The 15,424-nt window shown below is 34.3% G+C and overlaps 1 protein-coding gene across 2 annotated transcripts in view; it reads left to right on the forward strand.

Annotated features, from left to right (window-relative positions):
- LRRC7 (leucine rich repeat containing 7) overlaps positions 1-15,424 on the forward strand; it is a 383,497-nt gene that overhangs the window by 100,329 nt on the left and 267,744 nt on the right. For both annotated transcript variants that reach the window (XM_068538014.1, XM_068538015.1), the window contains exon 3: positions 2,770-2,887. In XM_068538014.1, coding sequence (XP_068394115.1) covers positions 2,770-2,887 — 118 coding nt within the window. The remainder of the gene's footprint in view (positions 1-2,769; positions 2,888-15,424) is intronic.

Consider the following 15,424-nt stretch of genomic DNA (forward strand, 5'->3'; position numbering starts at 1 on the left):
ACGTTCATGAGTCAACCTTGTCACCATCATCAACATAACTTAGGGCAGATATTCTACCAGTGTGTTTTCATTATATCTGATATTTACCTTGGCATAGTTATTAAGACTCTTACTTTAATTAGCTATTAGAGTTGCTGTTTTATACTATATTGAAGAATTACAGCTATTTCATGATCATTCTTTACATCATTTTCATTCAAAACTTGAATATTGAAAGAATCATTAAAATGCCTTCTTAATTTCTTTGCCACTTTATAGACATCATGACTCATATTCAAGAGTTCACTGCTTGTTTATTAAATTTAGATTCCACTGAGATTGTTTATCTATCTGAAACTTCCAAACCAGTGAAGTACCACTCTCAGCTGGAGCTTAGCACTCTCTTCATTTTCTCTTTACTTATCTAAGTATACTTTCAAAGATATTTATGCAACATACACTATGTAAAAGACACTGTGCTAGTCACTTTGATATATACAAAGGTGAAACAGGTTGACACCAAGATGAATCAGACATGACTCCTGCCTTCAGAGACCTCTTCATCTAGAAAAGTAAGAAATAGATTATTATACAGGTATATTTCTGTTTCTGTATTAACATATAAATATTAATATTGCTAACAGTTATCAAGCTCTTACTATGTGCCAAACACAGTTTTACACTTTTACAAGTAATTCATTTCATCAAATTCAAGGCCATTGATTATAAGAAACACCATTACCATTATTGTAGTACCACTAAGAAAAAAAAAACACTGCTTACAAATATAACAATGTTGATTGGAAGATGAATCCCAAACAGCAAAGATGTTAATACATGAAAAAGTGCAAGACTTAGAACTGATGACATATAGTAACTCATTTAATCCTCTCAACAATCCTTCAAGTTAGGCAATGTTATTGTCCCCGTTTTACAGATGAGGAAATTGATAGAATTCAGAGATATTAGGTAATTTTCCCAAGATCACACAGCAAGTGAGTAGATAAGTGGGGATTAAATCTACATGAATCTGATTCCAAATGCCATGCTCTTAGCCTCTCTCAAGATCTTAGGATCTTGGATTCTCTTATGTAATAGGGTGTTCAGGAGTGCCCAAATCTTTTGTTCCTGATGTGGCTTCATTTAAAATTGAAGAAGAATATAGGGACCTTTAGTAATTCTTGAGATAAACTGAGTATTTAGTTGAGATGAGGCTTGAATTTGCAAAGCAAAAAACAGTTTTGAAAATAATTTGCCTGAATTTTACATAAAATGGTTATAATAATCAGACTAAAAAGTAGTTAATACATCTTACCAGTATCAGCCAAGAGGCAATTGATTTTTTAATCTATGCATCTATAACTAACCACATTGCATGTAGTGCAATGGTCCTAACAGAATGATAGAGACTGGACGAAAACTTAAATTAACTTTGGCCATGAGTGTAGGCATTTTTTTTTTCTATTTTTAAAGGGAAAATTAGTAGTTAGTGGAAACTATCCATCAAAGTTCTCTTTTTTAGACTTTATAAAAAGAAGTAGCAACATTTCTATGGAGAATATTGAAATCCTAGTACTACATGAAGTATTGCAAATAATCTTTGTAAGGAGCCAAAAGCAAGTCAGCCAAAAGCAAGAAACTACGTATTTTATCTTAAGTAATAACCAGCACAATCTATTTTTTAAAAAGCTAATGAGTTAAGAAATAACAACCACATACTACATTGTTTTGCCTATAAATTATGAATTACATTTAAGAACAAGCAACAGTTAAATGTACTGTGGGCCAATTGCATAGTCATGGATACCAGAGACTTCATCTGTGGAAATTCAGCAAAACACAATTAGAAATGTCAAACAGAAAAGATCTCATTAAGATAATTCTTCCAGAAATGAATCAAAAATTCTGTCCCAGCTGTTCAAGCCTTGAGTAGTCAAGTGAGATGGACATAGCTAAAAAATCTAACCATATTGTTTCCAGAAATGTGATACTGGAAACAACTACATAAAAATAACCAGATCACTAGAGTGTTTGTTAAAAATGAAGATTTTGATCTTTATCCCAGACCCACCATATCAGTACTTCTTTGGGTAAAGCCCAAGGACCCACATTTTAACCAAGCATCTTCACCCACCAATGATTAAAACCATGCTGGATTTGGGAACCATTGCATTAACACTTGACTCTTCCCCATCTAGTACTTTTGGATTGGTGGCAGAAGTGAACCAACCACTAGTGGTTATTTTTCACCAAGTATCAGAGATTAAATATTTCATTTGGTAGGTATTTATGAAGCAGCGTGGGGACACACAAAAGAAATGTGAGCTCATGTATTCAACTGTATTGCAGTTCTTGCATGTCAGATAAACAACTGTTCAACATGATTAAATGGAAGTAATTTGTGGTTGTGGAGAAAGAGAATTGAGGTAATCCTGATAGCTGTGAGAATAAAAAGGAAGGGGCTACTCCAGAAGTTATTTCAAAGAAAAAAATAAATCAATTGGTTCAGTGGCAAATTGAACACTAATGTTAAACAGAAGGGGAAAAGTAGAATACCTTGGGTGGTGAATGTGGGTAGCAGAGAGTAGGGAGGTACTAACATGGTGATGGAATGTGAAAAAACTCTGAAGAGAATCCAGAAGATGGGTGTGGAAGAAGGTGAGCCTTTTGGGGTTGGGCCCTTTTACTATCACATTTGTAAAGATGGTGAATTGAATTTTGTTACTAAGTTTATATATGAATGGATTTAACCAAATTGAGATCTAACGAATTATTATTTTCTTTTTACAGCAATTGTTCAACTGTCAAGCTCTAAGAAAACTAAGTATTCCTGACAATGACCTTTCAAATCTGCCAACCACTATTGCCAGTTTAGTTAACCTTAAAGAACTCGACATCAGTAAAAATGGTAAGATTCTCATTTCATTTCTAAATAGCTTGATTTTTTAACTGAAAATATGTTTTAATGTTTTCTCTTAGCAAATGATATACACTTTTTCTTTGATTTTGTTGCAACTCTAACTTAATTTTTGTTGAAAAGCTAAATCCTGAATTATAAATCGAAGACAGAAAATTTCTCTCCCCTCTTACTAATGTCCCTGACTCACTCAGGCCTTATTTCCCTCTGCATTCAGATATGTGATTTAATCTTTTCTAGACTATTTTACTGACTTTACACTGCTTATTTTCCCCATTCTCAGGGTAAAATTTTTTCCAACATGTCTCAAGTATCACCTGCTCAATGAGGCCCACCCGTTAACCCTTCTTGGAATTGAATTCCCAGTTTCCTTTACTCTGCTCCATTTTTTCCCATAGCACTGACCATCTTCTCAATACTATGATTTACTGATTTTTTATGGTCTTGTCTATCTTCTCCTGCCCCAAAATGCAAACTCCATTATGTGGCAGGAGGGATTTTACTCTGTTTTGGTCACTGATGTATCTCAAACGTTTAGAGCAATGCCTGGTGAATAATAAGTGCTCAGTAGTATTTGTTATATTTTTGGCCAAACTTGTTATGTCTGGTGATTTTGTTGATATTAATGTTGATGATCTTTTCTTCTAAATGTTTGTGGGAGTCTCCTGCATCCTAATATGTTCATTAAATCCTCATTTCCTTCCATACAAACTTGGCTCTCTGTTTTATTACAATAAAGCAAGGATCAGTCAAAAAGAGTTATGTCTAGGCACTATGAGGATATAAAACATGACCCCTTCATCATTAAGCTAGTCGGTTAAACTTTGTGTGGGTATGTATGTATTGATTTGGTAACTTCAGGCAATATGCTTGGTGCCAAAGGAACAGGCATCAACAAAACAGATCCCTGCCCTCATGAAACTTACATTCTAGTACATGCGTTAGACATTAAACAAATAATTATGGATGATTAAATAAACAATTGAGTGTGAAGATACATTGGAGGTCAAGGATATGCATACTAGTAGGACATAATCCAGTCAGTGTAGTTAAGTTACCCTAAGAAATGATAACCAAGCCCAGACAGGACAAATAAGAGTTGTTATTCAATGGGTATAAAGTTTCATTTGTGCTGGATGAATAAATTCTAGAGATCTGCCATCCAACCAACATAGTGCCCATAGTTAACAATACAATATTGTGCACTTCAAAATAACTGGTCTTATTATGCACTAGAAGCATACCCTATGTCCCTTCCCTGTTTTATTTTCTTAATAGTCTTTATGAGAAACTGACATACTATATTTTTAACTTGTTTATGTATTGTCTAGATTCCCCTAACTAAAATTAAAATTCAGTGATATTCTAATTTTTTATTGTTGTCTTGGTCACTGATACATCTCTGCTGCCTAAAACAGTGTGTGGCACATTGTAAGAGTTCAATAAAATTTATTGAATGAATTCACGAATGAATGGTCCTTCTGGAACATCAAACATTTGTTGAAATGTACCAGTTTAAATGGCTAGTGATTTCTTCAATTCAAGTCTATGAGAGTCATAGAAAAGTTTACAGTATCACTGGGGAAAGAAGACTAACACCTACAAATAATCAATGAATATCAGAGTTCAAGTAATGCATATGGCTTGAGGAATTCCATGAAACACAGTAGCATCTGAATAAAGGAGAGCATTTCATTTGAAGGAAACAGATAGAGTGCATGGGACTTCATTGGCAGTCCAATCGTTAAGACTCTGCGCTTCCACTGCAGGGGGCACGGGTTCGATCCCTGGTCAGGAAACTGAGATCCCGCATGCTGTGTGTTGCGGCCAAAAATAAATAAATAAATAAAATTTTCAAATAGAGTGCAAATGGGGGACACACACATCTTTCTATACCAACTTGATTTACCACTTAGAGGGTTTTCAGGAAGCCAATCCTAAAAGGACCATTTGCCGATTTAGAGAGAGAACAGCAACTAGATTTAGGCCCATTGAAAGATGACATAAAGGCCTACATTTATTCTTTTAAAAATAGATTTACAGGTCACATATTATTATGAATTGATAGTTCTGTACTTTAATAACAAATAATTCTATTTATATACATTCACACATCAAATTCTATTTTCAAATTACAATTTCTGAGAAATGTCATATGGCCAAATATAACACATCCCTTGGCCTTCATGCAGGTTTGGCTGGATAGTTCATGTAAATAAAAAATCTATCTTGTTCTTAAAGAGAATCAGAAGGAAATTCATCACCAAATATAAACACAAAACTCCTAAGAAATATGACATTTTTATGAGCATTAAAATCATCTCCTAGCGGTCCTCTTGCATCAAGAAATTTGTGTTGTCAGTATGTAAAGTGCAGGTTATACTCCTACTTAGAAGTAAGTCTGTGAGCATCATTAGAAGTCCTAGTAAGCAGTATTTAGGGACTTTTAGACTTTTAGCTATGCTTATGATTGCTGTACTGTGGAAAAAGACAGAGCAAAGCATGGCAAATCATTCTGCAAGGTTAGTATAGTACAAAAGGTTTGATGAGCATGATGACATATCAGCCATTGCTAGAAGTGACACAAACAGTAAAAGATTTCAACACATCAGTCCTTTCACAAAATCATACCTAAAAAGCTGTCACTGAATTCTGTGGCAGAGACCTAGACAGTTACTTAAGGAGCATAATACATCCTTTGGGAATTTGTCAAGTGAAGAAAGAGCAGATTGCAGAAAGTAAATGCAGTGTCAGCATCACAGTTTGACAAGGCTAGAATAGCCCCAGTGGAAAAGAGTCAAGTCATGAGAGAATATAATCAGTATTGGGATTTAGGGACAGAAAATGAATGTTTATTTGGAGGCAGGGACTCATGCAATTGCTAGTCAATCTAGGTAAACACTTGCCTGACTTGTGTTGGAATTTGATGAGTGACCCTTTATGAAATTAATTCAATTGGAGGCTGAAGTTAAATCTGATCTTGGTTGTGCCTGTGCCTCCAATCTTTACTTGTCATGTCTAATTCTTCCACTTATCCTAATTCACCATTCCTCCTTCCATAAGTTAAAAATACTACTTTATATTAAAACCTTTAGATAAGTGAACTATTGTGGGCAGAAAGGTATCTAGAAATTTTTTGTGAATAGCTTTCACTACCTCTCTAATCACACTGCCAACGAACCCGTCTCCCTTCCATTTCATCCCCAGGTAATGCCAAGCTATCATTCTCAAATGCATCAGGCTGGTCACTGTGACACAAGAAATGATACTACTTTCTCTAACCAAAATATTTCTTCCTCCCACTCTTGTCCTTCATCAACCAGAGTCCTCTTCACCTTTAAAAAGACATCTCTGATGTTATGTATTCTGGGAAACTTTCCTGACATCCTATACACAAAGAGAATTAATTGCTTCTTCCTCTGTATATCTTTATACTTCCGTCTCACTTTGTAATTTATTTTTTTTTAATATGTCAAAAGGTAAATTTTATTTTATTGATATTTCCAAATTTTTTGGCTGTTTAAAAGACACAATTTTTTATTATTGAAATATAATTGATACAATATTACATTAGTTTCAGTTGTACTACATAGTGATTTGACATTTGCATACATTATGAAATGATCACCAAGATGTCTAGGAACAATCTGTCCCCATACAAAGTTATTAGAGTATTATTGATCATATCCCTTATGCTGTATATTACAACCTCGTGGCTTATTTATTTTATAACTGTAGGTTTTTACCTCTTATTCCCCTTCACCTATTTCTCCCAGTCCCCATGCCCTCCCCTCTGGCAATCACCCATTTTTTTCTCTGTATCTATGAGGTTGTTTTCATTTTGCTTTGTTTTCTAGATTCTAAATGTGAGATCATGCGGTGTTTGTCTTTCTCTATTTCACTTAGCACACTACCCTCTTGATCTATTCATTTTGTTGCAGTTTCAGAGTTTTTTAAGGCTGAGTAATACTCCACTGTATATGTGTGACACATCTTTATCTAATCATCTGTGGATGGACATTTCAGTTGCTTCCATATCTTTGGTATTGTAAATAATGCTGCAATGAACATTGGGGTGCATATATCTTTTTGTATTAGTGTTTTTGTTTTCTTTGGAAAAATACCCAGAAGTGAAATAGCTGGATCATTTCGCAATTCTATTTTTAATTTTTTTTTTTAAATTTTACTGGAGTATAGTTGATTTACAATGTTGTGTTAGTTTCAGGTATACTGTAATTTAATTTCTATATATCCCTATGTATTTGAAAAGATTGTAAAACCCTTGAAGTCAGAGACTATCTTATTCATTTCTCTATTTGGAGCTACTAACACAATACCTATACATGGCAGGTGCTCAGTAAATGTCTGGTAGGTAAATAAACATTATACTTTAGCATTCTTTTAAAATATATAATATATTTTTATATTATATTACATTAGGGACCCTGCATAGTATAGGGTCCCCACCTCTTATACTGGGATCTGTTAAATGTTGTAACTGAGTGCTGGAAAAGACAGAAATGATGCTGCAATAAGTGATGAGTAACCACTAAAATCAGCTCCAACCTTCAATATAGAAATATATTTAATATTCTTGTTCTTGGGAGAATGACTACTTCACGTCAAGTTTTGACCTTTCCCTTGAGCTTTAGACTAGTATAGCCAACTGCAGGCTGGACATAGCTATAATATGTTCCATAAACACCTCCAAACATAACGTATTTAAAATGAAGCTCATCATCCACCCCAATCTGCTTTTCCTCCATTATATCCAGTTTTCTGTTAATGTTACTATTATCCGCACAGATATTCAATGCAAAAATCCATTCTTTCCTCTGACTCCCATATGCATTAAGTCACCAAATTCTACCAATTTTACCTCCTAAATGTATGTCTAGTCTGTTTCTTTCTTACCATTCCCATTGTTACCGTGTTAATTTAGTGTCTTGTCTGTTTCCAAGACTGGTTAACATAGCCTTCTAATTGGTCTCCCCCTCCCGTTATCGCCACCACCATTCCCAAACCTATCCTCCACAAAGTAGCTTCAGCACTTTCTAAATTGTAAATATGTCTAGGTGGCTCTCCTACTTAAGACACTTCAGTTGATCTAGGCTAGAGCATAGGCTCCCTAACACAGCATTAAAAGTTCCCACAATTGACCACCTACACTTCCATTCCATCTGCGCATCTCAAAGATGATTTGTACTTTTTAACTTTATGGTCTAGATATTGAAGAGCTGCCTCAAATGTTTGATGCTATTGCAATAACTCTGTGACTTTATTTATATAATTTCCTCTGCCTAAATCACCTTTCACACTTCTTTTCACGTGGTTCAAACTTACTTACCATTCAAAACTCAATTTAGCATTGAAAACACTTGACAGTTATATTAAAATATTTAGGTAGGGACTTCCCTGGTGGTGCAGTGGTTAAGAGTCCACCTTCCAGTACAGGGGACATAGGTTCAATCCCTGGTCCAGGAAGATCCCACTTGCCACGGAGCAACTAAGCCTGTGCGCCACAACTACTAAGCCTGCTCTCTAGATCCCGTGAGCCACAATTACTGAGCCCACCTGCTGCAACTACTGAAGCCCACGCACCTAGACCTGTGATCCACAAGAGAAGCCACTGCAATGAGAAGCCCACGCACAGCAAGGAAGAGTAGCCCCCGCTTGCTGCAACTAGAGAAAGCCAATGCGCAGCAACGAAGACCCAACACAGGCAAAAAAGAAAAACTACGTAGCTTTAATTTTTTAACAGTAAACATTTTAAGCATGAAGAAAATAATATGAGACAGTAGTGTGCCCACCATGTAGATTAAAGTGATGGCATTTATTATAGATATAACACTCTAGCTTTTCTTTAATGAAACTTGTAAATTCTCATCTCCATCCCTTTTTCCTTCCTCTGAGTTAGTGTGTTTAAAATTTCAATGAAGTGCTAACACATTGTGTGTGTTATTCTGCAAGTTTTCATTCTACATTATGTTTCTAAAATTTGTCCTTAATGATCAATGTGAATATAATTGCACCAGCATAGTACCAAAGTTCCCACTGCTCCATATCCTTGCTAATACCTGGGGTTATTCGATATTTTAAATGTTGGCCAGTCAGATGGATATATAAGGATAGCTCAATATTTTAATTTATATTTCATTAATCACCAGTGAAGTTGGCATTTATTCATTTCTTTTTATTAGCAAGTGTAGAGTATCTTTCTCTGCAAATTGACTTTTTTGGTCCATTTTTACTTTGGATTGTTTGTTAGGTTCTTGGTGATTTGAAAGACTTATATACTGTGAACACTAATCCCTTATTGGTTAAATAGGTTACAAATATCACCTCCCAGTTTGTGGTTTGTCTTTTCGCTTTGCTCGGGATGCCATTTGTTGTAGAGAAGTTGCCAATTTTAATATACTAAAATTTATCACTCTTCTCTTTTGGGCTGTATTTTTACAGCTTATTTAAGAAATTCTTTCATATGCTAATATCATATAGATGTTTGTCTACATTTTCTTCCAAAACTATTAGTTTTCTTTTCACATTTAGGCCTTTAATTCATTTGCAACTTATCTTTTGTGCTATTTATTATTCAAAATTTATTTTTTCCATATGAATAGATGATTAATTGTTCCATCAACATTTATTAGTCTCTTGTTTTCTCACTAATTTATGAATATACCTATTTTACATATAGAAGACATTTTCCAAACTCTTTGTCTTGCTCCATCAGCTTACTTGCCTATTCTTGTACCAATATCACGTTGTTCTAAGCATTATAACTTCATATTAAGTTTTAATATTTGATAATACAAGTCTTCTTTCTTTTTAAAATGTGTCTCGCTGTTCTTGGTACTCAGTTCTTTATATAAATTTTAGGTTAACTTGTTGAAGTTCACAAACAATCTACTAGAATTTTTTTAATTGTCTTGAATTTAAAGATTAATTTGGGATGAATTGATATCTTTGTGATAGTAAGTACTGTAATCCGTGAACATGGTGCTTACCTCTAATTAGATCTTATTTTGTGTCTTTCAATAAAGTTGTGATTTCTTTCAAGAAAGAGCTGCACACATTTCATTAGAGTTATCTCTGAGTAGTTTAAGTGTCTAGTTTTATAAATTGTATTCCTTCTATTTTTATTTATTTATTTATTTATTCTGGCCATGCTGCACGGTATGCGGGATCTTAGTTCTCTGACCAGAGATCGAACCCGTGTCCCCTGCAGTGGAAGCGCGGAGTCCTAACCACTGGATCACCATGGAATTCGTGTATTCCTTTTAGAAATTTTAAGTAAATTTTAGTTGATCCTATATAGAAACATTGCTAATTTTGATATTTTGATCTTACAGTCAGCCATGGTGCTGAAATGTAAGTTCTAATATATAACCAGTAGATTCTTTTGAATTATTGTGTATAAAATCATATCATCTGCATGTGACAATTTTCTTTTCTTTCCCATCCTTATACCTTTATATCTTCTTTTTTTTCGAATTTTATTTATTTTTATACAGCAGGTTCTTATATACATATTAGTGTATACATGTCAATCCCAATCTCCCAATTCATCCCACCATCACCCCCATCCCACTTCCCCCCTTGGTGTCCATACGTTTGTTCTCTACATCTGTGTTTCTATTTCTGCCCTACAAACCGGTTCATCTGTACCATTTTTCTAGATTCCACATATATGCGTTAATATACGATATTTGTTTTTCTCTTTCTGACTTACTTCACTCTGTATGACAGTCTCTAGGTCCATCCACATCCCTTTATATCTTCTTGATCACTTTTTTATAAGTTATAATTTCCTGGGAAATAATCTATTCCATCATCCAGATGTTCAATTTTATTGTAAAACATTGTCAATAGACTTCTTTTACGTGTTTTATAAATCTCTACCATATCCATGGCTGTTTCTTTCTTTGTATTCTTAACGTTTTTTAATTGTTCCATCTATCTTGTATGTTTTTATCTCCCATATGGCCAGAGGTTTTTCTACTTTACTAATCTTTCAAATAATACGTTTTTGACTTCTTTGTCTCAATACTGGTTGGTTGGCTGGCTTTTTCTCCAATAATTAATTTCTATTTTTCTACTTTATACTGCAGCTTTTTTATTATGCCCCTCCTACTTTCTTACAGTTTACTCAGTTGTTTTTACTATTCCAATAAACTTGCAGCTTTTTTAGTTATCATACTATTTTTATTGAAATATGTTGCAGACTACATAGTCTGGATGATTTCTCTTTATTCATTGACTTTCACATTGTGGCCTAGGATATGGTCAATTTTTAAAATATTCTTGGTTGCTTGTGATAAAAATACATGTTCTCAGATTATTGAGTACAGGCTAGGGATCATCTAATAATATTCTTTATTCTTCACTACATTATAGGCTTTTCTAGGACAAATACTGTATCTTAGTGATATCTACATGCTTGAACATTGAAAGCAGATTTCAACCTCTTGTGTTCAATAAAGATTCTAGTCTTTCTTTTTAAAAATAAGTACATTAACCTTTATCTTTCTTGAGAGAGAGAGAGAGAGAGATATAAATAAATATTCATGCTGCGTGTAAATCATCCTTCCTCTCTAAGGAAAATTCCCAAAAATTACATACAGCAATCCATGGGTAAATCATTGGCTTTCCATGCCAATGGATCTTTTATCCTTTCTTCCTCAGATCTTAATCCAACAGTAAAACTATAATCTTATGTCCATCAGAGATAACTGCACTTTATGATAGTGTGGTATCTGAATAAATAGTCTATTCCTGTTTGCAGAGCTGATACATGGTCATAATGGAGTAAATTGTTTTGTATGATAAAGCAAGATAATGAATGATAAGGTTTAATTGGGCAGTGATTCAGTTTTAAGTCTGTTGATTTGTCATAGCTTCAGAGAGACTATGACACTCTAATTTAAGGACTTCAATGAAAATGAATTAATGTGAAAATGCTTCCTAATTCTGCAGCAATTAAGTGATTTTTCTCTCATCCTCTGAAACTTATTTCTATACAAGAATGAATTTGAACAGCATCATAGTGGGCCAAATCACTGTTGTTAGTTATAATGAAAGGCGATCAGAGTTGAAGGTATTATTATGTGTTTTACTGACTTGCCAATTATTCCACCCATTCCCCAAATGCATACAAAACACTGAAGACAAATAATATCTTCAGCTTTCAGTGAAGAGGGGGAGTTTCTCTCAAACACACTAGAGAAAGAAGATATGAGTAACCAGTTAAATGATGAAAATCTTTAAAATTTTGAGCATATTCAGAAAAGAATAGAGACTCTAGTAGTGTATATATAAATTCTTAAGGAAGTCTATTTTGGGATGCCTTATGTGGGTTGGGGAGAAATTATTACCCTGCAGTTGTTTTCAATTAGCAATAAATATGCTCTTTGATGTTTGGCAAATCATTAGGCCATTTGTTTAGAGTAAAGCTTATTATTTTGTCCTATTAAATACCTCACTTTCAACGCTCTTAATGTGCTATTTATCTGAAAATCACTAGCACTTCCCTCACTGTAAGACTACTTTCCTTTCTACAGAGTCTACTTCTGCCCAAGATTATAGTGTTAAAATAGAGGATTGACTCCTCTATTTCCATAGAGGAATATGATGGCAACAAAAACCAAGTCTGTTCTCCTGCCACCTTCTTAGCTAGATGCCAGGATTTTTAACTCTTTCTAATGTCTCCATGAGGAAATAAAACCAACACATAATTTTTATGTGTGTTGCCAGCACTTACTCCATGGGGGATAGAGCTTCCAATCTGGTAATATATTTAAATATAAGGGAGAAAGGAACTGCTCCCCCCCACCTCATCCTTCTGACGTCTGTGTTGGGCTCTGTCACCTAGAGTCAGCAGAGTCTTTCCTGAGCTGATTGATTAACCTGTCTTCGTGTGCCCCAGTAATTCCTAGAACTTGTAAAATAACAGAATTGAACTGGCAATGAAGCATTGTGAGTCCTCTCTCTACTAGGCCATACTCCCTCGCAGCTTCAGGATAAACTCCTGAAAAGAACTGCTGCACCTTGCACTGTTTCTAGACTCACAACAGCCACTCTCAAGGTGCAGGCATAGTAAGTGCTCAGTAAAGCAGTTGACTGATAATGACTGAAAAAAAATCATTAGCCAAAAATGAGGTAAGATTATTAAATAGGTCCATTTAATATAGTAGTGACTCAATATATTTGTTGTTGAAGCGGAGGGAAGGTGGGGAGGGCAGGTGTCATTTTAACTCCTTTTGACTAAGTCTTATTCATTCCTCTATAAAAGAACTTGTTGGTCAAGGTCATAAAGATTTCTCAAAATTTTCTCTAGACAGATATGTCCTAACGGCAGAATCAGTTGCATGATTGCCTCAAAGTATTGATTACTTTACCTGCATTTGGCTTTTCTCTTTATAATGCCACTAAAATAGGCAGAGTCTTACAGGAGACCTTTAACTCTTCTTGCTTGGGTTCCTCCTGAGTTCTTGGCTCCCTTCACTTGAAGCGTTGGAGGTAAAGCAAATCATTCCAGTCTGTTTGTTCTTTTCTCTCTCTCTCTCTCTCTCTCTCTGTGTCTTTAATATATGACTGGCCTGTACATTTTCTCCCAAATTTACTAACCTAATTGCTGGATGCTTTTGCTTTCTCCCATATAATAGATTGTGTCTCTGAAATCTAACTCTAATCAGTACTTCCTACTTAATAGAGTATTGCCTCATTTACCAAATATCCTTGGGGAATGTGGGTTTATACACAAAATAATTTTCCAAAAAAAATTACAGTTTGTCCTTTTACACCTCAAATTTTAAAATTTTATTTGAATCATTCTGAATGGAAATTATTCCAAAAATGTTTCCTATCACATTATTTTCTTTCAATGAGTATAATGAAAGCAATTGAACCTTTCCAGGTTGACTTGAGTTCATTATGGTTTGTGTTATTAAATTTTTTTAGTATGTGTAGATGCTTGCCTCTACACAAAATAAGAATGGTAGACTTTAAGAGTTCTGGTGTTAACTTTGTAGTTTTTCCCATCACCTCCTTTATTATCAGACCATGAGTTATCAAGTCTTCATATCGACATTCTGCCTATTTTGAGTAGCCCCCTCTTCTTATTTGTTCCTTCTAATAGCTATTGGTTGAACTATATATAAAGAGGACATAGATTTGGAACTAAGCTTATAACACTTGTCAGTATAATAAATTCAGAAATAAAGAACATTATGACCTGAGCAATGCACTCAAAGTTCCAGAAATGTTGATAGTATTATCTGAAATTTGACCAAAGGTAATCATAGAACAAATACAGTTTTAGTGCCCCTATAAGAATGCCACATGGTCAATCTTGAGTATGCATTAAACTCAGAGTTCTAGAAAGATGGGGCTGTTTGTATTTGACCTGGAGAGTATGTATGGAACAAATCCAATATATTGTGCTCTATTATGAATGTTGCATTGTCAATTTTGAGTAGCTAAAATTTTATACCCCCAAATAGTTTAAATCCTGGATTTGATGGAGGCAGCTTAATAAACATATAACGTGATAGTGTTTGGAATAAGCTTGGCCTGGTTTCAAAACCTCCAAGCCTCTGTTTCTTCATTAGTTTAAATAGCAATAATAAATCATCTTATAAAATTGTTGTGAAGATGAACTAAAGCAAAGTGCTTATAATGTTTCCTCAATAAATTCCATTCTTTCTGCTCCTAAAACTAATCCAATTTACTAGATATCCGAAAACCTGCATGCTTTCTCAAAATTGAAAAAAATATATAAAAATTGGTATCACATTTAAAATATCAGATGAAAATATTAAAGTGTTATCAATATATATCCCTCCTTTTTTATACAAACTATAAAATTAAGGTTTTAATCGTTTTTCAGCCTATGACACTTACATCATAGGGTAGACCATTTGGGCTGATGATACCTCTGAAATTCAGAGAATTCAGAGAAGCATTTCAAAATGCACTATCTATAACTATTATCATGTGTACAGGTTTATATAAAAATTTCAAAGTAATAAACATAAACTTTAATGCATTTGAGAGAACACTAAATCATTTAAAATTTGGTATTTGTAGGAAGTCCTTTATATTATTTTTGTATGAAAAGAGAGTTACCTGTTTAATCTTAGAAAAGGTAATTTGAATCTAAAGCGTCTGTACTTAAGATCGTGTGTTTCTTTCCATGTTTGTAGTGTTTTATTTCATTGCTTCAGGATATTGATGCAAAAATATACTTAGATCCAATTTAATAGACACTTGCTCAGTTTCTGTTGTTTTCCTAGGTCTGATCTAGGTACTGTCAGGAATATCAAGAAATTGAATGTCAACTGACTCCATCCTCCTATCTTTCCAGAACACTCCCTCTTATACCACTCCAACCCTCCTTTGACCCCATCAGAACTACCAATCTATTAGTACCACCACCTTTTCATGAATTCTCTCAACCTTGATGTTTGCTGTGCCCTTTTTGCATGGCTTGAATTTTGTGGTCAGTCATCAAATGACCCCCTTGATACC

Source organism: Eschrichtius robustus, chromosome 3 (assembly GCF_028021215.1).
Source record: "Eschrichtius robustus isolate mEscRob2 chromosome 3, mEscRob2.pri, whole genome shotgun sequence".
Taxonomy (NCBI): domain Eukaryota; kingdom Metazoa; phylum Chordata; class Mammalia; order Artiodactyla; family Eschrichtiidae; genus Eschrichtius; species Eschrichtius robustus.